At 46.8% G+C, this 24,535-nt stretch overlaps 1 protein-coding gene across 1 annotated transcript in view; it reads left to right on the top strand.

Moving 5' to 3' along the window:
• The window catches only part of Prep (prolyl endopeptidase), a 109,450-nt gene extending 86,393 nt beyond the window's left edge, over window positions 1-23,057 (top strand). Inside the window, exons 11-15 of the mRNA XM_059272440.1 lie at window positions 12,586-12,722; window positions 15,057-15,151; window positions 17,538-17,669; window positions 19,963-20,119; window positions 22,307-23,057. Coding sequence (XP_059128423.1) covers window positions 12,586-12,722; window positions 15,057-15,151; window positions 17,538-17,669; window positions 19,963-20,119; window positions 22,307-22,601 — 816 coding nt within the window. The 3' untranslated portion in view covers window positions 22,602-23,057. The remainder of the gene's footprint in view (window positions 1-12,585; window positions 12,723-15,056; window positions 15,152-17,537; window positions 17,670-19,962; window positions 20,120-22,306) is intronic.
• The last annotated feature ends 1,478 nt before the right edge of the window (window positions 23,058-24,535 follow it).

Here is a 24,535-nt window from a genome sequence, read left to right as displayed (position 1 = left end):
GAAAGCTTGGTCCTCACAGTTGGTGGACCTGTTTGGGAGGGATTAGGGGTGTGGCATTGTTGGAGGAGGTGTGTCCCCAAGGATAGGCTTTGAGGTTTCAAAAGTTCACGCCATTCCCACTTAACTCTCTGCCTCGTGGTTGTTGTGCAGCTTCTGCTCCAGCACCATGCCTGCCTGCTGCCGTGCTCCCCACTGTGGTGGTCGCGAACGTTAACCCTCTGCAACCATGAGCCCCGAATTAAGCAGTTTCTTTTATGTTGCCTTAGTCATGGTGTTTTGTCAGGGCAATAGAAAAGTAACTAAGACACTCTTCTGAGGGTTGGTTGGACAAGGAAAAGCCAAAGAAGGAGAGAAATGAGTAAGGAAGGGAAGGAAAATGCAGATGTGGTGGATGAAGAGGCAGAAGAAAGATGGCAGACTGTGCTGTGTGCTGTTGGCTGATGGATAAGGAGGAAGATGGCAGATGGCGCTCTGTGCTGATGGAGTAAGGAGGAAAGAAGCATTTCTAGATTTGATCGTAGCAAGAGCAGCTCTCGACAGTGTGGGTGTCATGCTGCAGAAAGAGAGGAGGATTTAGTGGAGCTTGCAGCATTGGCTCCCGATGGGTGGGTGGTCCTATGATCCTGCAAGAGGAAACGCTTAATGGTTTTAAAGAAAAACTCCCTTGGGGGTTTATTGAACGCATCTGACTTTGACCAGCCGTGGCCTGCAGCAGCTTCCTGGTTGTCATACTCTCTTACTTCTCCGGATTATCTTCAAATTTGCCATTTGTTCCTGAAGAATAATGTGCGTAGATATGCCAAGAAAAATTATCAATAAGATAAGTTTTTTCTTCTTATAAAACTTACTTTACAGGTGAGATTTCCAGTACCTGGTGGTCTGAGCTCAGAGTTAAGGAAAGTTAGATTCCAACCAAAACTACTTATTCATTGCTAATTAACAAGCCACTCCAGAATGTCAGGGCCTTAAAGCCAGAGATCAATTATTTACTTAATTACTTACTTACTTATTTTGTCAGCGCTGGGCATTGAACCCGGGGCCTTGTGTATCTTAAGCAAGTACACTTGGCTAAGGACCCACACTTGCTCGAGTGTGTGCATCCTTTTATCAGCTATCGTCTTAGGCTCTGTTCTACAAGCCTCACACTAGCACCTGTCTGCAGAGCCTTCCCACCCAAGCACTGCTTCTCCCCGTGGCACAGGATTTGGCCTCCACAGTGGCTTTCAGTTCTTTTGTCTAGAAGTGACATCAGCCACATGTCACATCCAGCATACCACCATATCATAGGGCAGACCTTGAGAATAGGCAGGGTGTGAGAGCTGGTCCTTTGCTGGGCAGAGTGGGGTGGAGCCCAGGAATCAAGACACCTTCAGTAGGATGTGGGGGTCACCTCAGAACTCTTTCATTCTTTTACCTAAAATCCTATCAAGAAAAAAATCCATTTTGTTATTATATGTTTTGATGGGTGATGTCGTTCTATATGCTGTGAATGTGTTGCTCTGATTGGTTGATAAATAAAGCTGTTTGGCCAATGGTGAGGCAGAATAAGGTTAGGAGAGACATTCTAACTGGGGAGAGAGGAGAGAAGAAAAGAGCAGAGAGACGCCAGCCGCCACCAGAGGAACAACATGCCAGCATACTGGTAAGCCATGGCCACGTAGCAACTTATAGATTTATAGAAATGGGTTAATTTAAGATATAAGAGCCAGCTAGAAAGAAGACTGCCATGGCCATAGTTTAAAAATAATGTAAGCTTGTGTGTGTTTATTTGGGTCCGAGTGGCTGCGGGACCGGCGGGTGAGAGAGATTTGTCCTGACCGAGGACCAGGCGGGACACAGGAAAACTTCCAACTACAATGTGTTCATTTTCCAAGCACTTTCTTTAAAAATATCTTTTTTAGCTGGGCGGTGGTGGCGCACGCCTTTAATCCCAGCACTCAGGAGGCAGAGCCAGGCGGATCTCTGTGAGTTCGAGGCCAGCCTGGGCTACCAAGTGAGTTCCAGGAGAGGCACAAAGCTACACAGAGAAACCCTGTCTTGAAAAACCAAAAAAAAAAATAAAACAAAAAAAACAAAAAAACAAAAAAAACTTTTTTAAAGAAGTATTTTTTTTTTTCCTTTTTTTCTCTGTGGACCTTATTTCTTACTTTCTCTGACACACTCCAAATCATGGGTTTGTGTGACCTAAGCACACTGCACACTCCAAATCATGGGTTTGTATGACCTAAGCACACTGCACATTCCAAATCATGGGTTTGTGTGACCTAAGCACACTGCACACTCCAAATCATGGGTTTGTGTGACCTAAGCACACTGCACACTCCAAATCATGGGTTTGTATGACCTAAGCACACTGCACACTCCAAATCATGGGTTTGTGTGACCTAAGCACACTGCACACTCCAAATCATGGGTTTGTGTGACCTAAGCACACTGTTTTTACTAAGGAGTGTTTCCTACCTCATGTGGTTTCCTACGGGCATGCTTCCTGGGGCTCTTTGTCTGCCAGCATTTGTCTCTGGACCTTGTGGATCCTGGAACCCTAGGTTGGGCCCAGCGTTGGGTCTGTGAGAGGAGGGCAGACTGAGGAGCAGGGGCAGACAGGAGACACAGTGACTGGTCCTGTCCCTCTGGCTCCCTGGCCCTCCTCCCCCCTCTCCCTGCTCCTTGTCTCTCCCGCCTTTGGGGTCTTTCTGAAGAGCAGTGGCACTCACAATGACCACTGTGTCCTCCACAGCCACTGGATCTTCCCAGCTGCAAGGCTGAGAGCCGAGTTAATTTATACCAGGGCGGGCTATTTCAACAACTAGACTGCCTTAAACATGTTCTTTATCAGTTGGAAGAACATGAGCCATCTGGCTGGCTCTGTCCTTAGGGTGACATGGGTGGACTGCAGCCTCTTGTGAACATTTTGCCCCATAGGATTGAGAACTTTTATTGGGCTGCATAGGTGGGTAATTAATGGTATCTTTGATCCTGTAGCAAGCTGTCTTCACTGCCGGCCTTGGTACCCACAGACAGGGCAACCCATGCTGAGCTCACGGGTGAAGAGAAAATGACTTTGCCATTGTTTCATAGGATGCTGGGACTTCTTAACCACCAGCCTGTCTTTTACAGTTGTGTTCATCTGCCAGTTGTCTGGCTTTGGGTAGTGCTCACAGGTCCCACAGCCTGACTCTGGTCCTCTCTGTGCCTCATCTCCCACGGCTCTCCCTCCTGCCCATTAGAGTACAGCCGTACTGACCACCTTGTTTTGCTTATACACACATGCCACCCCCACGTCACCCTCGCCTGACATTCATCCACTTTGTCGGTATATGGGAGACACCTTCGCGTACCACAGAGCCCTCCCTAGCCCTCCCTCCCTCCCTGTGTCAGCTTTTATTGTTTCTTTCCTCTCACCGTGAGCTGACTTCACATTTTCACATTTCTTTCTTCCCAGCGGAATGCAGTTTTGCCCACTGCTGTGTGCTCAGAGCACAGAACAGATGCGCATAAATGTTTGACTGAATGGGAACAGCCGTGACAGGTGATGGTCTGTGAAATGCGCTTATCGCTTGAAACCTAGAAGCACAAGGCCGTCCCTTTCTGCAGCCTTTCTGTTAAGCCATCTCTCTGTTCTCCTGGTCTTGCCCACTCAGAACAGACTAGAAACAAAACAAACATTTGCTACAGTTTTACTCTAGAATTGTTTTTGTAAGGTCTAGACTTTAGAAATTATTTTTGTCATACTTTTAGCACCAAAGCAGGAAAAGTACTGCAAGATTTTCTTTATGATTCTCAGCAGCATTTGTGTTTCTTGCAAAATTCCCTCTTTCCTGGCTTTGGTTTAAATGAGATCCCAAAGTCACCACATACAGGGGTGCTACCAATAGTGGTGGCTATCCTGGCACCCTGCTGTAAGTAATCCGGAATTGCAGAATGAGAGTGAGTGGGCGGGAACGGAGGAGCAGGGAAGGATTGCTGAAACATAATTCTTTTAAGCACTGTGCCTTTTATCTGGCAGTGTGGGTCAATCCGAGGCTACAGGAGAGATGGAGTTTACTAGGGAAAATGGGAAAATAAACATGTCTGGCAGTGTAATGTGGGGTGGTTGTTAGTTCCTAAGGAAGCCAGAGGAGGAGCATCTAGGACCACTCTGGAAGGCGGTACCTAGGAAGTTGTTCCAAAGGAGAGCAGCCCACACAGCAGTGAAGCAAGAATACAGCCAGAACCACTGATAGGAAAGCAGCCCACGGCCAGACCCCGTGGGCTGGCCAGACCCCGTGGGCTGGGTCTGTCCTGGCAAAGCAGCAAGACTTGAAAGGGCCTGTGTGGGATACATGTCGGGGCATCTACCTGCCAGGGGCTCAGAGAGCTGCAAGGACCTGCAGGCTGGCATGGCCACAGCTGAAAACTCCAGTAGTATTTAAGGAGGAAAAAGAGGACAGTCTCAAAGGACACCAATATGAAGGATACCAGGAACATGCATCGTGGAAGCCGGGAGAAGGGTTCAAGGGGGTGGTCTGATGTAGCAGATGCTGTGCAGCGGAACAGTGATGGGGACCCCAGTTACTCCTCTCCCGGCCAGCCTGGAGCAGGGGGGATGAAAGCAGCACTGTGGGTAGGGTTGGGGAGCCCACTTGCTTCCAGTGGAGAGCCCAGGCTTTGTGTGCTGTTAGGAATGTTCTGTGATGTTCAGTGGGGATTTTGTACAGTGTGTGCTGGCTCTGCGGGCAGCTTTCCTGCACACCCTGGCGGTTTATCTATCATCAGTGCAGCGTCCCATGTTCTATTCAAGACTCCCATGAATACGATTCCATTATTCATCTTTGGCTTTTCGCTTTCTCGATCACCACTGATGATAAAAAAGGCTGAGTGTGATTTAAAAGTATATTTATCTGTGTTTAGGAACATTTCAAAGCAATACGCAAAACCTTTTCTGTCATGCTAGCTCTCAGGGTGAGGATACAGTTTCACCCGTGAGATCTCCATGCACAGATACAAAGGAACACTTTGCACAGCCCAGTTAGAATAAGTCAGAAAGAACTTGTTTTTGTATTCTCCAGCAGGAATTCTGAACTTGGTGATTTGCCCTCCTCCTCGGCAACAACCCCTTTTCCTTTTCCTGGTGCGTTTCCTCCTTGAAGCTGCAATGAACTCTGGACTGTCCCTCCTAATTGACTGCTGTCCTGCAGCCTGCCACTGCCAGCATGCATCCAAACCCAGCCCCTCGGCCGGCCTGCTCACGGTTCTCAGTTGGGGGCTGCAGAGCCCTGTGGTGCCCTTGGGCTCCTAAGGATTGTTCCTTAAGTAACTTGAAACTATCCCTCGTAGCCATAGACCCCTTTCTTCTGACTCAGAGGATCATAGTGTTTCCAACACCAGATTCACACCCTGGACCCCTTTCTTCTGACTCACCTGGAGGGTCTGTTTTGGTGGTTTGCGTCATCCAGGAGATGCAGGTCAGAGGATCATAGTGTTTCCAACACCAGATTCACACCCTGAACCCCTTTCTTCTGACTCACCTGGAGGGTCTGTTTTGGTGGTTTGCGTCATCCAGGAGATGCAGGTCAGAGGATCATAGTGTTTCCAACACCAGATTCACACCCTTCAGATTCTGTTTTGTACACAGCGGCTCCTCACTGTCTCACAGACAGTATGAATTTTATGTTGAATGTGCACATAAAATAGTGGTCGTTGGACTAACGTTGTGCTGGGGTTGTGTTTCTAGAACGTTTGGCAGACCTGTCCATTCATGTAGTCCTATTTAATCCTCCCATGCTGCTGTGGACTGCACAGACCTCGTTCCCTTTTCTCCTCACTAACATCTGACTCTCTTTAGTAGTTTGCCCTCTTAAGGAGTGAATAACTAACTCCCGGCCACAAAAAGTTCCCTTCTGTTCTGTAATTGAATATTCTAGTCAGAGCATTTTGGTTATTTATTGTTTTTTCCCAATACAATAAATAAGTGTTCTGCTATAGTTTTCAGTTAATGAGGATTTGAAATGAATTTCAGTATCCTTGTTGGCTTTATGATGCAGGTGCAGTCTCTTGCAATAAATTACCAGAGCTAAACAGTTTAAGATCCATAAAGCTCTCTGCCCTGGCATTGCTAAATTAATAGGTTAACAGCTAAACATAAGGAAAATGTCAGATGTTAAACGTTTTTATTAGTTATAAGCTGGGAACTGGTGACCTTAAAGGGCTTATATAATCTTTACAACCCTCAGCCAAAGCTAATTTTATTATTTTCCAGCCTGCAAAGCATTTTGTGGCCAGGCTGTAGGCTACTGTATTTGTGTGGATTTTTAATGAAAGGCCATTTAAAATACTTATGTTGCTTAATTGAATGTAGGGCCGAGTTGGGATATGCATCTCTGCATTGTCTAGCCTTTGGGTTTTTTTTTGTTGTTTTTTGTTTTTCAAGACAGGGTTTCTCTGTGTAGCTTTGAGCCTTTCCTGGAACTCACTCTGTAGCCCAAGCTGGCCTCAAACTCACAGAGATCCGCCTGGTTCTGCCTCCCAAGTGCTGGGATTAAAGGCGTGCGCCGCCGCCGCCGCCGCCGCCGCCGCCGCCGCCGCCGCCGCCACCACCACCACCCAGCTCTAGCCTATGGGTTCTAAGCACAGACTCTTCTAAATACCATGCTAAATGCAGAGGCAAAGAGACACACATATTTGGGAAAGGCATCGAAGGAACCCCATAGAGGTCTCAGGAGCACCCCTGAAGGAGGGGCCAGGGATTGGCTGATTCCTTGTTTATAGTAGCTGAAGAACATGGAGTCTGGGGCCAGAGCCTACTTAGACCTCGGCCACATCATTTAAGGACATGTGGCTTGGGCGGGTTAATCTTCTTACCTGTTTTCTTTTGCTTTTCTCTTGTATTTCCTTCCTTGTTCTTTGAAACAGAACCTCACTGTGTAGCTCAGGCTGGTCTTAAACTGATGATCTTCCTCTCTGAGCTGGGATTACAGTGTTATACCCAGATCTCAGGGACCCCCAAAAGACTACCACGGAGACTGAATCTCGTATGTAAAATCAAAGAGCCTTTATTTTCAAGCTCAGAGCTTAGACTCTGTCTGATGGAGCGTTGAGAGCAGAGAGTCTGGAGTCCAGGCAGGGTGGGGTTTTTATCATAGCAGAGGTTGGGGTAATGGATTCAGGGTTCAGGACTCTGATTGTCTGACATTTGTCTAGGGGTATAGAGAATGTTTGGAATGTCAGGTACTTCCCCTTAGATGCAGGCCTCCCTGGTAAGCACTACAAGGGTGTTGTTCCACAAGTCCAAGTATGCCAGAGTGCATTTTAACCAAATTACAAATGAAGGAAACCCTGTTGTGGAACGTGTAGAGCCCAGCTGGCAGGCAGTTTAGTGTTGGCTTTTGTTTTGTGGTGTATATGGGGAGTAGGGGGGTGACAGAACAGCTTGCTGGAGTTGTTTCACTCCCTCCTTGACATGCGTCTTAGTTAAGGTTTCTCTTGCTGTGATGAGACACCATGACCAAAAGGAAGTTGGGGAGGAAAGGGTTTATTCGACTTACACTTCCACGTTGCTGTTCATCATCGAAGGAAGTCAGGACAGGAACGCAAACAGGGCAGGAACTAGGTACTCAGTCCTGGGTCTGGCTGGGCTGGGTACTCAGTCCTGGGTCTGGATAAACTAGGTACTCAGTCCTGGGTCTGGCTGAGCTGGGTACTCAGTCCTGGGTCTGGCTGGGCTGGGTACTCAGTCCTGGGTTTGGATAAACTAGGTACTCAGTCCCAGGTCTGGCTGGGCTGGGTACTCAGTCCTGGATCTGGCTGGGCTGGGTACTCAGTCCTGGGTCTGGCTGGGCTGGGTACTCAGTCCTGGGTCTGGCTGGGCTGGGTACTCAGTCCTGGGTCTGGGCTGGGTACTCCGTCCCGGGTCTGCCTGGGCTGGGTACTCAGTCCTGGGTCTGGCTGGGCTGGGTGGTCACAGGAGATACATTCAACTGCTCATTGATGATGAGCACTTACAGCAGGCAAGCTTTACATAGACTCGCTGTCCTGCGCATTGTCAGAGTCCTGAGCCTTTCTAAAGAGAAGCCCTGCCTTTTGTCTGCTTCTTCACACTAACAAGGGGAAGAGCCCTCTCCTCCAGCCCCTTGGGGTTTCAAGTAATTAAATTTTGAAGGGAAAAAAATTAAGGAAAAAGGGCTTTCTTACTGCTTAGCTTTGCATTGCTATGGCATTGTTTGCTGTTTGCAATATCTTTGATGAAGGCTCAGGTCTAAAATTGCTTTCTCGATATCTAACCGAGCTTCAAAATGACATCTGAGCCCATAGACTCTTGGGTGGGGCTTATAATCCACTCAAGTCAAAGATGTACCCATCACAGGCTCCTCATAAAAGTGAGCCCGTTGGATGGCCCATTCGCGCTGCCCTCGCAGGAAGATGGAAGCAGTGTCGTCAGCCACATGAAGAGCCGTTAGTCTCGGAGGACAGGCTCTTCCTGCCTCTTAAGTGGGCACCTGCGAGCTCCACATAAACACTTGGTTTTCCTGTCCACTCAAAGGTTTCCGAAAGAGCATTATCATCCCATTACAGGGCAGTGCCCGCAGTAGACACCCTGAACGGACAGGTGCAGGGGAAGGAGAGATGTTTTGTATATGCAGGCATGTTTCCAGGCTTATGGGAAAGGATATAGCCGTGAATGGAGGTTGTGTAGAAGGCCGAGGGGAAAGACCAAAGCCCTCATCGGTGACTTTTGAAAGAGCTGGGAGAGACAGAACAGAGGAATACAGGAGGCAGGAGACGAGTAAGCTGTGAATATAGATCACACTTAGGAGTGAATTCAGCTTGAAGAGCAGGCCGGGTCAGACAGGCTTTGTTGGAGACACGTAAGTCTGTTTACATGCCCTGGAGAGGGAGAAAGTTCCAAAGCTTAACTGGTGGTTGGAAGAGGGCAGCAGTGGAGGAGAAGGTAAGGAACACCACCAGGACCTGGTGATTCTTCTTGCCACCCGGCTGCAGAGGTCAAGTGGGGTTGGAGAACGTCTTTTGTGAACTCCAAACAGATGGCCTCTGAAAAGATGGGTCAGATACAAAAGGAAGTAGGGGTGCCAGTGTGGGGAGATGGGAAAGAGAGAAAGTGAACCAGTTGGAAGCAGTTACTCTAGAATCAACTTGGACGGTGCTAGGTAGGGGTGGGTGTGAGGAGCCATTCAGGGAAGACATAGGGAAAGAAATGCAAGGAATGCACGTGGAGACAGCCTCAGTGCAGTTTCAGGGCCCGGGTAAGCTCAGGGGCTGCTAATCTGTGATAAAGTGACGGTCATTCCCTGGGTGTCCGGCTACTGGAGAAAAGAAGCCAATGGATTGAGATTAGAGTTACAGGGTTTCAGGAATTCATGACCGTCACGGGACTGACCAGGAATCCTGAACTGGACAAAAAAGAGCAAGGGAAGCAGACCGCTAAAGACACACAAAGGAGTGAATGTCTAAGAGCTTTAAAGTGACAGGTGGCCTAGGCGAGTATCCAGAAAGTGTACTAAGTCTGCCCGTCTAGGAGCTCCACGCCCCTGGAAACATAAAATGGCTCTTCATAGATGCTTAGACCCAAGAAAGGAGGAAAATAACCCCGGCATAGACTTAATGCAGAGCATTTGCTGGTGTTTGTGAAGTAAGGAGTCGGTGGCTTTTCCTAATCTAGCAAAGTGGCCTTGGAAAGAAGCCTGGACCGCTCTTCCTTCCTTCCCTCCCTCCCTTCCTCCCTCCTTCCCTCTGTTCTTGTGAGTGTGTGTGTGTGTGTGTGTGTGTGTGTGTGTGTGTGTGTGTTAGTTTTTATTGTATGTGCTTTACTTGCATGTATGTCTCTGTACCTTGTGTGTGCGTGGTGCCCTCAGAGGCCAGAAGAGGTTGTCAGGTGCCCTGGAACTGGCCATGTGGGTGCCGGGAATTGAACCCAGGTTCTCTGAAGGAGCAGCCAGTGCTCTTAACCACTGAGCCATCTCTCCAGCCCTGACTACTTTTAATGACAGTTTCCAGAATGCTCACATGGTGGATCAGGCTTTAGTGTAGGCTCAGTGATTGGTAGAAGAGGAGCAGTGTGCGTATTTTAAGGTTGAAATTGCCTTTTTACGGGGTGGTTTCTTGCCCTATGTTTTTTAGACAGCTTAAAATACCGTCATTGTAACATCAGAACCACGCCAACTTAAATCATGGTTCAGTGTCTTCACTTCATAACACCTTAGAAGCACGCTTGGTCCTGGAGCCACGTGACATGGGGGTGGCAGGCCAACCCTAGGCAATGGCAGTATGGAGCAGGAAAGGAGGTGGGAGAGTTGAAATGTCACACAGCGGGGAGCACATGAGGGTCTGAAGAGAGGAGCCTCTGTCCACCTGCCTGAGTGACAGCCAAGAGCTTGAGGGAGGGAAGCTGAGCGGGCCGGGACAGACAGTTCATGCAGTTGTGCGTGGCTGGAGGGAACACCAAGGCTTGCAGATGTTTCCACTGTGATGTGACACAGCCCCTCCTCTGTTCCTTAGACGCCATTGCTTCTCAGGTGTTTCCTCCTCTGTGTTCACTGTCCTGCCACACAGTTAGGCACCACTAGTGGCTTCCAGCCACTGCATACAGTGTGGCTTTACACAAAACTGTCCCCTCTGAGCAATTTGAAATCTGCAGAGCATTATCCTATGCCTCAGCAGTATTTCTTTCCACAGTCAGAAACAAAAGTTTTTTTATTGACAAGTTAAAAGTTTTTTTTTAAACCTGATGAGTGCTTGCCACTTTCCTGGCTGCTTTCTGTTGCTGTGCTAAAGACGCCATGACCAAAAGCAGCTTGGGAGTGGAAGAGTTTATCTGGCCTCCACAGAGTTTATCAGTGAGAGCAGCCAGCGTGGGAGCTCAGGACAGGAGCAAAGCAGAACCATGGAGGAGGGCCGCCTACCAGCTTGCTCCATGTGGCTCCTCGTGGCTCACTCAGCCTTTCTTAGACCACCCAGAACTACCTGCCCAGCAGTGGCATCCCCCACAGTGAGCTGGGCCCTCCCACACCATCATTAATCAAGAAAATGCCCTATAGACTTGCCTAAGGGCAGTCTGATGGAGGTGGGGTTTTGTTTTGTTTGTTTCAACAGAGGTTCCTCTTCCCAGATGACCCTAACTTATGTCAATTCATTCTCATTCTCATTCTCTCTCTCTCTCTCTCTCTCTCTCTCTCTCTCTCTCTCTCTCTCTCTCTCTCTCTCTCTCTCTCTCTCTCTCTCTCTCTCTCTCTCTCTCTCTCTCTCTCTCTCTCTCTCTCACACAGACACACACACACACACACACACACACACACACACACACACACACACACACACACGTGCGCGAAGCACCATCCTGCCCACTCCCCTCTCCCTGCTCCCTCTGTTTCCAAGGACTTTGGGGCAGCTTTCTGTTGCAGAGCTATACCCCAAAAAGCTGCTGATGCGGTAACTCTAAAACAAAAGCGTAGGTGATCTGGTTCTCAGCCTTCCTAGTGCTGCGACCCTTGAGGACAGTTCCTCATCTTGTGCTGATCTCCAACCGTAAAATTATTTCTGTGCTACTTCATGACTGTGATTGTGCTACTCTTACGGTGATGTAAACATCTGACATGCAGACTCTCTGATACGCAGCCCCCAAAGAGGTCAAGAGCCACAGGTTGAGAACCACTAGATGCTCAGTGCCCCCCAGGGTGACCCAGGTCAGCCGGATTTTTCCAGCCTAGCTGAGCCAGGCTTCTTCCCAATGTCAGCTGGGGTAAAAATACCATGTTTGCTCAAAGAAAAAGCTATTTACAGCGTTCCTGTTTATCTGCTGCCTGTAGCTTATCACTTCGTCTGTGGCTTATCGCTTGAGTAGCATTTAATGTTCCCTTCCTTATCCTTTTCTTTTAATCCTTTATCCCAAAAGTAATGAATATGGAAATGTTGACTGAACTTGCCCTAGATGGACCAGATTTAGAAAAGGTTTATGAGACTTAATTACCAACACTGAGAAAATGGCTTTGTTTAGCCAGGAATAATAGGATTCCATGATGTCCCTGTCAGCTCTCTAAGCTAATCCTTTTTGTTCTCACTAACGTTTGTTCAATCGTTGAACATAGAAAAATGAAGACATATTGAGTGTCTTGACCTTTCGAGAGGAAGTTGAACGTGAAATTTGTCTTCAAGACAAGAAGTCTCCTTAGATTAAATTGATTGGCAGAGTCTGGCTTTCCAGGGCCGAGTGGGTGAGCAGCAGAGGACTGAATGCCCCTTCTCTTTTGTGGCTCCATGAAGGCCTGAGGTGGGCACTATGGACACAGTGGATGATTAAAAACAGGCTAAGGGAAGGTGAGCAGCCTTCCCAAGAGCATCTCGCTAGCAATGGGTTGAGAGGCCAGACCCCCCTCCCAGCTTCCAGATCCATGCTTCCTGTGCTCACCTATCTCTGTGAAATGAAAATGGTCTCACTCTCACGGGATCCATTTGGTAGAGTGTACTAGATTTTCACCATGCTGCTGTACACGTTAAACAGAGGATTCAATAACTGTTTTCTCTTTCACCTTTAAAGTCCTGCATGTATTTTCCACAGCATGCTGTAACTAAGGCTTCTGCTTTCCTTTGTTATAGGTTTTCTACCCTAGCAAGGATGGCACAAAGATTCCAATGTTTATTGTGCATAAAAAGGGCATAAAGTTGGATGGCTCACATCCTGCTTTCTTATATGGTTACGGTGGCTTCAACATCTCCATCACACCCAACTACAGGTGAGCGTGGCACTCTCAGCATGTACACGATCCTCTGCACAGAGTGGGGGTCTGCTAGATCACGCAGTTCTTGCTTGTTTCTTAGAGGGGCAGAGAACTTTTAAATAACTTATTGAATTTTTGCTTAGGAACCATAGGACCTTTACAAGCCAATCATCATTATTATTGTTGTTGTTATTTGATGCCCTGGTTGGATAGATTGTTCAAGAATAGCTGTGGAGTTTACAGCCGCCTGGCTGTGAAAGATTACCATCACTTGAGGTCTTAAGAAGACATCCTGTCCCCAGGGCGTGCTGCTGGCCAGCATGTCACTACCCTCTGCTTCTCTTCAGAGGAATGCCTTCCTAGCTAATGATTGTATTTTCTCAGCAGAGGCCTAAAATACTTTGTGTTGATATTTAGCCATAAATACATTTTATGAGTACTCTAATGGCTCATCCATTTTAAACGATTCTGTGATTATTTCTCAGATAACGAGTGCTTATATCTACATATGTCCATTGCTATTATTTGTTTAAATAGCAGGGGTTTTTTGTTGTTGTTGTTTTGTTTTGTTTTTACAACTTCAGTATCCCATTCCTAGTATGAAGTGGAATTTGCTTTGAGTATTTTTAATAAAAGAAGTTCACACTTGAAGCAGCAGTGTGAGAATAGTGCCTCATTTGAAATCTGGTTCCCAGATTCACCCAGGATCCTTTCTATTTGGGAGGAGATTTGTGGGCTAATGATGACTGGGACACACTTATCTCCTACCCATCAGCCATCTGTCCTAAACGTGATATACGAAACCTTTGCCTTGGTTTGGACATTCAGTAACTGAAACTGCTCATTATTTTAGATGTAATGAAGTTGAAAGATGGCCTGTGCCCTCAGAATCCTTTAAATGAGACTGGACTACACTGAGGAGTTGGCTGTTTGCTTCGGTTGGCAGAACAAGGCAGCGCTGTGTAAAATCATGATACAGAGCAGTATTCATGATGGGGTTCCAGTGGAGTGTCACCGTGGTGGCACTCCCAAGGGCACAGCCTAAAGTCAGGCTGAAAGGTGGCAGTCTCACTGCTGGTGACCCTTTGGGCTGCCATTTCCTGCCTCAGCCATATCTCAGCGGTTCAGGCACAGGCCACGTTGATTCTGAGACAGTTGTCTGGAAACTCAAGCTAGTTAGTATCTATTATGTTAGCCTAAATATGGCATGGTTTGCCACTCTTTATATATAGTTTCCAGTGAGTACTGTTTATATCAGGGATGGTGACACATGATTCGTCCAGGGAATAACAGGGCACACGCACACTGTTCCACATTCCCTTCATTCCAGTGGTCCCTGAGTGGATCTACTGTGTTCAAAGCTAGTAGTCTATCATTTGTACAGTGAGTTCTTTTTAGACCTCTAGGGATCTGGAGAGGATCCTCAGATCATTTCATCCCTGTAGTGGATGTCATAGTTTCAAGAGAGACCATCAGAGATGCCTGAAAACATACGGGACCAAATCCTTAAGTCATTTTGGCTAATTGGTCATGGCTAGTCTAATTGTATCTACCTCACTCTGACTCCCTTTCATCTCCTCAGTGACCCCACCCTCATCTCTCACAAAAGGAAGAAGGATAGCGTCAGAAATTGTATTCAAAGCAAAATAATTTTAACAGAAAGATATCACTGCACACTTTTGGGTCAGTAAAAAGAAAAAAGGAAACAAAACCCAGGGTTTCCAAGAGGCATGGTATTTTTTTTTCTGGACACTCCGTGCTATAGTGTCCTTTATTTCTAGAACATCCAGCCTCTAGGCTCGTTCCTTCCAGTCTGTGATCTCCCATCCTTCACATCCTGGATTGTCTAATTACCATCTGAATTTCCTAAGAAGTGGAGAAGTGCAGTTCAAGTCACTCCTTGAGAGGAGCTTGCTTTATCCAAGTCAAGCAGTTTAGACAGGGTGTTCCCTGTGGGTGGGTCGACTGTCAGGAGGGCCTGGGAGCCCAGCATCACCCCGCCTGGCCCGATGCTTCTGTTTGCCCTGATAGTCGTTATAAAGGTAGATCAGTGTGAAATGGGGGCCTCTGGTTATTTCTGTATAACGTCAGCATTATGAATTGCACAGTGGATTTTTACCCATGCAGAAAAGTGAAATGTTCTGTTTATGAACATGTATGAGCTTTGCAGGTGAACAGTAATCAAAAGTTATACGTTTTTTATTTTAATCAAGTAATATAAAATATTGGGCTTCTATTTGGATGCTGTGCTGCATGGATTGTTCTTAGAATACAATTTTGCTTTGAGGTGGAGGGAGGAGTCATGCTGGGTGGTTACTGGAAGATTAAACTGTCGTCACTGTTTCTCAGCGTTTCTAGGCTCATTTTTGTGAGACACATGGGCGGCGTCCTCGCAGTGGCTAACATCAGAGGCGGCGGTGAATATGGAGAAACGTGGCATAAAGGTGGGGTGTTTTCTCTGCAGAACCAAGAGTCTGGCCTGACTCCAACTCGGGTCATGCTGATCTTCCTGTCTGAAAGAGCTGGGCCAGAGAGAGCTGAGAGCTTTTTGGCAGGACCAGAGCCCTTTCAGACTCATTGCCCGCACCACTCCAAGTAAAAACAGCTCTCTTCTTCATATGTTATTTTCCTTTGTAGTCTAGAATAATGAAGCACCATTTTTTCAGACATAATGATGGAATGTTTGTTTGTTTTTTTTTCAGCAACACCTGAGGTGCTAGAGGAGTAGTCTGTGGGGGTTCTGGTATCTAGTTCGCCTCCTGATGGCCTTGCTTTTCAGTCTGGCATTCTCTGGCTATCTCAAAAGAGTGTTCAAAGCAGGTCAATTTCTGTGACTTCCCTGCTCCCAGTGTGCGCCTGTCCTGGCTGCTAGCATTTGGAGACAGCATGTCCCACCTAGCACTGTGCTGGGAAGGCTGAGTAACTTTTAGATACCAGAATTTAGCCCCTTTTCTTTCCTGATTTTTCTGCATCTGTTTCCTGGCCTCGTGGAGCACATGTAAGAGAGTTTCAGTTTCATTCCCAGGCTTGGATCTTTGTTGATAGTCATTCACTTAAGGCTCCATCTCTTCGTTCTTTCTCTCTGGAGCCTCCCACACCTTGTCCAGACTGTCGTGCAGCCAGAATTGTTCCTCTCTTGCTCTGGTCTGTTTCCCTGTGGAGGAGAACATAGACACCTCTTCCTCCAGCCCACACTTCCCAAACTCTGCCATCATTTACAACATGGCCGAGTGGTCATTAGAGCTAGGAATTGTCATCAGCACCAGCCGACAGGCATCTTCTCTCACTGCGGGAACATCTGAGATCATTCTCCACCCTCTGGTTTCTCACATCAGTTAGTAACAACAATGAACCTATTAAAAAGATTTTTCTAGGTGCTTAGTAGGTACTGAGATGCTGACCCTGGTGTCCAGCACATCTTCATGGGCTCCCTGACATCATCCAAACTGCAGGAGCATCAGCAGAACTGAGTGCTCCTAACATACCAAGTTGTCACCTTACTTGAAACAACATAAAAGTGTGTGATTTTTGACTTGATAGTAGATGGATCTCAGTTACACTAAATACATACTGTGATAGGAAAAGATGGTTGAAACAAGGGAAAAATGTGTACATAGAGTAAATTTGACTTGCAGGCCGAGGCTAGCCCCTTCCACTCATCCAATTTTGTGTGTACACATACATATCCTGGCCATGACCTGATACATACCCTGATTCTCCCTCTGGATGATTGGACCCTGTGGTGTAAGAGGCCCTGGTCTGCTTCTACACTCATTCACTAATGAGACCAACCATTGTCCAAAGCCTTGGGAGTAGGCAAGTCGGAGCTTGACCAAAGCTAAGTTACTTTTGATGGCTTCAAAGGTAATGAAAGGACCAGAAGGGGACCTGTTCCAGTTAGAGCCTGGTGTACAGAACATCGGTGTCTAGTTCTCATTCTGTTCAGTGGGCTTCAAATGTAATGCACTTTTAAAAATAGACATACACACCAAATGGTATTGTTCCTGGAAACTAAGTAATCCTAGCTGTTTTAATTCACCAGTAATTGCTTATTAAAATCTTAATAACATTTGTTTTGATGTGAAAAAATTCTTTTAGTAGCACTGCTTCATGTTTAATTGAATTTCTGCACAAGTGGTTAATCTTGAATATCTAATTAGATCTGAATCTGTTCCTTGTTCATTCTGAGGCAGTTACTTCAGACATCTGCTCCTTCGAGGCCTTCACCTTCGCCTCCCTCTGAGTGGTGTCTTTGGTGTCCTACATAGGAAGGGGCTACCTCCGGGTGATAGGTAATGGTGCTCAGATGCGTCCCTGGGGAGACATGTGACGACAGTCAGAAGTTCCCAGTCTGCAGCAGTACCACCTGATCCCAGCTTTCCCTTTAAATCAGCGACTGAGCACAGTGGGCGGTTTTCTGTAAAACTGCACAGAGGAAGGTGAGGTCTCCAGGGCAGGAAGCATGCACAGTCCTTGCCAGCAGCTCTGGCGGTGGGCACTAGGTGGAGCTCAGAGGGCTGGTGGCCACAGAGTCCTTAGTCCGTTTCTCATTCAGCTTCTCAGAGTAGCGATTCTTTTTATGTCCTGTTTCTCTCGCAGAACAGATCATCTTTTTCTCTTTGGGGCTCTTACCTTAGAAGTTGTACTAATTTACCATATGAGTTTGCAGTTGTGGTACTGCTGAGATTTCCATAGTCCATAAAACTTAAATTGAGTCATTTCTGTCAGTGTGGCTTAAGCAGCCTTTGTTGACATTGATCAGCAGTGGAAACCTCCCTGTAACTCAGACTTGCTGTTTTATGCTGTTTTTAATTGTCTTTCACTTTATAGGTGGTATCTTGGCCAACAAACAAAACTGCTTTGATGACTTCCAGTGTGCTGCCGAGTATCTCATCAAAGAAGGCTACACATCCCCCAAGAGGCTTACCATCAACGGAGGCTCCAATGGAGGCCTCTTAGTGGGTGAGAGCTGCATTTATTCATTCAGTCACTAGCTGACCCACTCAGGGATTTCACACAGCTCCATTTTACTCTGGGGTTCACAGGTGGGGGTAATGCAGAGAGAGCAAAACTCAGTGCATTTGAGCATCTGAACCTACATCATGCTGAGTAAACTCAGCCTGCCCTGACCGCTTTGCTCTCTACGAACTAAAGCCACAGCTTGGCAGCCTTGGGCCACCACCGGACTGAACCTGACCACCCCCTGATGGTGCCACTCAGACCTAGTAAGATGTGAGCCCTGTGGAACATTGCTGTGTGGTGCTAAATGTTGTGGGCGTAGAGAGGGGTACACAAGAGGAACCCATACTTTGGTAGTAATGCAGAAGGGAAGGGAGTGGTTGGTATGAATACTTCACACTTGCTGGGCACCTTGGGAGGTGGATGGACTGTCACTGTCCAGACTTGAAGAGCACTGAGGATTGGATTGCTCCTCCTGTCACGTAACAGAATAGTGATACTGGGTTAAGCCTGTCACTTTGCTAATGTTGCCGGTTAGTGAGATTTTACTCTTTGCTCCCTCGGTGGCACTTGGCCTACTCATGAACATGTACATGGCAGGCTAAGTCCTTCCTCATCCAGTGTCCTTAAGGTTGTTTCCTGGTACATGTGTAAACAGCATAAATACACTACAATTTTCAGTCCACTGTTCCTGGGAGTTCAGAGGTGACTGTTCATTTGAAACATATGGAGCATGTCAAAACATGGATTTCTGTGCTTAACCTTTTCCCCATAGAACATGGTCTTTAGCTAGATGCTTTGTAGACCAGTGATAGTAAGTGCTTGCCTGACATGCCTGAGGACCGGGGTAAATCTTGAGCCCTGCTAAATACGTGTGAAGCTAGCTCATGAAGGTAAAACTACAGTTGTCCAAAGTTACTTGTTTAAACGTGGAAGGGTGGGCTGAGGGAGGTGACTCGGCTGTTAAGAGTACTTCCTGGTCTTCTCGAGGGCCCAAGTTGGATTCTTAGGACTCACCTTGGGCAGCTTACAAATTTTATTAGACTTCAAGAAATGTCAAGCGTGTCTTCGGGGGTTAGGCATAGATGTGTCAGCAAAGCAGATGTCGCTACCTTCATGGAGCTTTACGTCTGTTCAGAAGAGTCAGACATAAACCAAGGCCCTCAGGCTAACACGGAGGCTCATGTCCTCATGGAGCCAGGTAGGTGTCCCAAGGCCACACGAGAAAGGACAACCTTTGAATGCGTCCTGAGCAGATGGGCAGCTGAGAGGCCTCTCCGGCTTGGACTAAGCTCTGGCTCTGGAAGTAATAAATAGTCAGAGTCCGGATATATTCTGAACTACAAGTAAGTGGTTCAACAGAACTATGAGGGAGTCCAAGGCTTGCTAGGAAAGAACGTTGCAAATACCATGTGATCTGTGTCATACTCTACTGGTTCACCCACTAACTCTGCTGTGGGTTCGGTTTATCCCTCTTAAGCCAAGGCCTTTGCGAAACCCACAAAGACAGAGCTGCATCAAAATGCTGGCATGCTCATTCTAGGCATGCACATTCCTAACCCTCCAAGAGAGTCAGGGTTCTGAGGGAGTGGTTCAGACTTCTGTACTATTTATTAACATGTGATGGAATCAGAACAAGGTGTGAACTGCGGTTTTTGCCAGAGGCAGGAGTAGTCTAGATCTTTTGACTGACTCCTAGTCATGCAGCTTTGATGGGCCCCCAACCCGCCTCCTTGGCTGTTGTTTAGGGGACTAGGGCACCTGCTCCACTCCATGGCATCTGACCCTCTTTAGCAGCAGTGATAGTCATGCTTTGTTTTAATGGCTCATTCAGTTCTCTTGCCCAGCAAATTTGGTTTTATTTACTGGGAAATATTACTTGGCAAATATTCAGTAGATTATCTGTTAAAAAGCAACAACAAAACATGTTAAAAACAGGATAGTCTAGCGTTGGCTAGAGCTGCATTTCAGCCGTCTTCTGCACTGAACTGGTTCTGAGATCTGAACAAGTTCATTCAAATCTCCATCACCTGGGAAAGAAAGTCGGGTAGGAGAAGGGCATCAAATAACCTCACAGGTCATCCCCCACCAATGTTCACACTGGGGAGTAAGTGTTCCTTTACTGGTGAGACCCCTGCCTTCTCCCTTGGGCTGGTTGGAAACTCGTGCCTGAATCATTTCTGAAAACTGCCTGTGTCCAAGGCTGAAACAACCAGCGTCCTGAAGATATAAAGTGCCGGGTTCATCTAGATGTGTAATTACAAACCTTCCCTTTTTTCTCTCTCTTGGTTTTTAGCTGCTTGTGCGAATCAGCGTCCAGACCTCTTCGGGTGTGTTATTGCCCAGGTTGGAGTGATGGACATGTTAAAGTTCCATAAGTTTACCATTGGTCATGCCTGGACCACCGACTATGGGTGCTCGGACAGCAAACAACACTTTGAATGGCTTCTCAAGTATGTTTTCCTCAATGTTTACCTGTATGCTATTCAGAATCTGGTATCTTAATAGTGACCATTGTCAGCAGGATTAGTGTTTGGTGTTTCGGCTGCATATAATCAGCAGAATCACAGAGACGGTAGCACCCTCCTGCCTTCCTTGGGTTTTGTTTACCTGCAGTGCTGGGGATTGAATCCAGGACTTTGCACGTGCTAGACAAGTGCTCTACCACAGCCCAACCCCCAAGATGTACTGCTTTCCATAAAGATGTCTGTCTAAGATTCCTGTCAGACACTCATGTAGGTCATGCTGTGGAGGGACTTTTCAGGTGGTAAAAGGGTCCTCTGGAACCTGAGACCCACTATGAATCGTAACCATGAAGAAATGGAGACCTCAACCCCGTAGCTATGTGAGGCTGAATTCTGCTCAGAACCGGAGGCTGTAATTCTTGCCCCGAGTTCCCAGGAGAAGTGCTGACCGCTCACACCTTGACGGCCTTGAGACACTTGGAGCAGAGGGCTGACTGAGGCAGTCCAGACTGCCGTGACACGAGAGTGACCTGAGTCTGGTTCTGTGCTAGTTGTCATTTGTTACTGCAGGAACCAGGAAGTCATGTAAAATGGTATAAAGCTGTACATCAGTAGAGACAGTTGCCTTTCTTAAAAGGGAACACAGAACACAGTTGAAACATTTTTATTTGTAATTAGATTCGTTAGTTTATACACTTCTTTTATTCATAACCCCCAACAGCTTTAGGGATAGCAGTGAGTAATGAGACATTTTCCTTCTCTTTGGCTCTTCACATCCCACACGTAGTATTTGCAGATTATTTATCAGCTGTATTTAGGAATTCCCTCAGGCTGATACAAGAAACTCATTTCTCATTGCAGTCTTCTCAGAAAAATCATAAATTTGATTCAAAACATTTTTTAATTTGTCGTTTTTGTTTTTTGTAGCTAACTTCCCTCTGAACTTCACCTAAAGTGTCTAATTAAGTGTTTTGAAACAACTACGTTTTATTGTCAGAGGGAAAAAGCTAACTGAATACTGTGGTTACTCACTGGTGTAACTGTGTCCAAAGAAGTCACAATTAAGATTAACTGGATGTGCACCTGGAGGCCGAGACCTGTCACATGATGACGTTTGAATTGTACGTCAAAGACGTCACAATGTTCCACAGCGTGTGGTGCTTCCTGAGTAGTTATAAAGGGAGGAAAGGTTTGAGAAGAGTTTAGGCACTCCCACTTCAGATTCCCGTGTTCTGATGCTGCTCATTCAGGACTGAGCCTTCCTTTTACCTGTGAGTGAGCGTAGAGCTCAACCCTGCACATCAGCTGGAGAGGGTCGTGCAGGGACTCCTGGGTGTGTCCCTGTAGCATCCCGAGAATTGTTCTCCCCACAAACGTCTTTAAGTTTTAGTAGGCAGGGTTTCCACACTGCAGAGAACTAACGTGTGTGTGTGCGTGGGCAGTTAGCCAGATCTGCTGCTGCCCAACACCGAACAGTGGGAAACTGAGCCTCAGCCTGCTTGGATTTCACGGGATAAACTGAGCAGAATTGATGCTGTTTTCATACTTCTCACTTTGAGTCTGTACTGAAACAAATTATTATATCCATTAGTGCAACACTCGGAAAATAATGGGCAAATGTAAAGTAATGTTGTCAGTCATTCTTTAACTCAGTTCTTTTCTTCTTAAACTCCGTCTTAATCAACTCACCAGTTAAACTTACCTTCTGCTTCAAAAGCGTCCGGGGCTGGACTGAGAACCACGCCTCCTCAGTGTGCAGATTAGCAGCCAATCCCAGAGCATAGGTGTGTCCGTTTATCCTGAGATACGAGTGTGAGCGTTGTTAAAGGACAGACACAAGTCCTTCAACAAGAAATAAACGCCTGTGTATAGATAATACAGGAACGTTAAACTCAAAGCGGTCAGTTATTTCAGCAGCCCTGAAACTTCCTTTCTTATATAGCCTTCAAGGTTAACGACCCAGCTCCCCAGTTTCCAGTAGCCCTCGTCTGTCATGGCCTAAACCATAGCAGCACAGGCTGCTGTGGCCCTCACCTGCTGGTAGCGACAGTTCTCCTCGGTAGTGGTCAGGCCGGTAAAGCACGTGGGTCCTGGAACAGCTCTGCCCTCTTGTTTTCTGTAGTAGCTCTGCTCTTGGTATCATACCATCCTCATGGAAGTACCTCTGCCTTGTAGATACTCACCACTGCACAACGTGAAGCTTCCAGAGGCAGATGACATCCAGTACCCTTCCATGCTTCTCCTCACTGCTGACCATGATGACCGAGTGGTCCCGCTGCACTCCCTGAAGTTCATTGCCACGCTTCAATACATTGTGGGCCGCAGCCGGAAGCAGAGCAACCCCTTGCTCATCCACGTGGACACCAAGGCTGGCCACGGGGCCGGGAAACCCACCGCCAAAGTGATAGAAGAAGTTTCAGATATGTTTGCGTTCATAGCACGGTGCCTGAACATCGAGTGGATTCAGTAAATGGGATTTCCAGCTCCTCCCAACAGTCACAGAAAACCTCAAGGGCTTTCACACCATCTTCACCAAGAAACCACTGGGCAGGGTGCTGCCCGCGTGAGCACAGTGCCTCGGCTCACAGACAGCAACCGAGCAGAACTGCCATGGGGATTTTATCTTTTCTAGGCTTCTCCTTTGTAGCAAGCCCTTGATGTTTTGTTTTTTATTTTTTTCCCCTCTCTCTCAAGGCACATATTTTAAAAGGGGGAAAAGGGGGCATGTTTGGATAAGAAACTAAATGACAGTGAACATGATGTGAATAATATTAGATCCTTGGATTGAGGAAGGGTCATAGTTGGGCATACTCATATATAATAACTCAATGAAGTTGCTTCTCTAACCATAACATATACCCTTAAATACATGGGAGACCTCAAGGGAGACTCCACTGCATACTAATAAATGCTATTTAAGAGTGGAGGCGTTAGTTTTGGTTCCTTTGCAACGAGAGGCAGCCTGCAAAATGCAGGTGACTATCAGAATGAAGACTGTAGCCTTCATGCAACAGGTTAGATTCCAAACAGTTAGAACATTGGGACCACCAAAGGAGGCTGATCATCCACCTCATCTCACTTCGAGGGATGAAACTGTGGGAGACGGTTCGTCTTCTCCACTGTTAGCTACTCAGGTAAAGATCTGATTGAGATCTTATGGTTTGAATGCTTCTGTTTTTAAAACTCCCTGGACTGAGGTTGGGTAGATGGCTCTGTAGGCAAGGGTGCTTGCTCTGAAAGCCTGAGGACCTGCTGAGTGTGAATAACAGCACCCATATAAAATGCTGGGCAAGGGTACATGTGCCTGTAACCCCAGCAGTGGGGGCAGCAATAGGCAGGTCCTGAACATCCAGTGGCCGACCAGGTTAGCCAAATGGTGAGCTTCTGGTTCATGGAGAGACTGTGTGGTGACAGGCAGGAAGGAAGTGGTCATCCTCAGGCCTCCGAGTGCACGTGCATAGATGTGCACACCTGCACACTCACATGCTTGCACCACACACAAAGACTACATAATCACACCAAAACTGTGGACTGCAAAATTAAGATTATTCACCTGTTTGCCCACGTGTTGGCTTGGTTACAGAGTATTTGTGGATATCAGACAACAGAAGTGAATTGCCCAAATAGAGTCATTTACCCAGTCTCCCCCTAGACTGGAACCTATGACATTTCCCAAGCCCCTTCTCCCTCGCAGACTACTTTCCAGATGCAGTTACACTGTAAAGATGAGATGTTTCCATTTGCTCTGCCCCACTCCGGTAATTTTTGAGGGAACCATACAGATTCCTCAAACTTAGGCTTTGGGAAGAATATTCTGGGTGTGTTTTAACATCTCACAAAGTACTGTTCCTTGTCTTTGAGTTTGGGAATGCTGATTGGGTTTATAAGAAAGAGGGTCTTTGTGTTACTTTATCAAATGTGATTAAAAGAGAGATCTTAACTTTACACAAAGTCACCCCCAACACCAATTGTCCCAGTGACTGTGTCCAGATCACGAATCACATATATATGCCCTTTAAGCATTGTTACTCCTTGAAGTTTTTCAAATTGTAATCAAAGGTTAGATACAGCATTTTCTTTCATGCCTGATATTACACACCAAACAAACACAACTAAAGAACAGGACTAGGTTTGTATTCTCTCTTCTAGAATCATGCTGTCCACTCATTTGCTTCCCGGAGCACCATGCGCAGTGTGCCTGGTATTGAACATCAGACTCTAACACTTCTGGAGAAAGCACATGCCACCAGCCTGCAGATCACAAAGGCTGAAGGCAGCATTCATCCAGAGAGATGTTAACTAGTCAACAGCGCAGCCTCTGGCCAGCGTGGCAGAGAACAAGAAGTACATTTGCTGGGCTGCAGAAGTCGGGGAGGTAGCTGAGCTGTCCGCACACAGGGCGTC

Source organism: Peromyscus eremicus, chromosome 8b (assembly GCF_949786415.1).
Source record: "Peromyscus eremicus chromosome 8b, PerEre_H2_v1, whole genome shotgun sequence".
NCBI classification, from domain to species: Eukaryota; Metazoa; Chordata; class Mammalia; order Rodentia; family Cricetidae; genus Peromyscus; species Peromyscus eremicus.
Note: the sequence above shows the minus strand (reverse complement) of the source record. Positions and strands in the feature narration are given on the sequence as shown.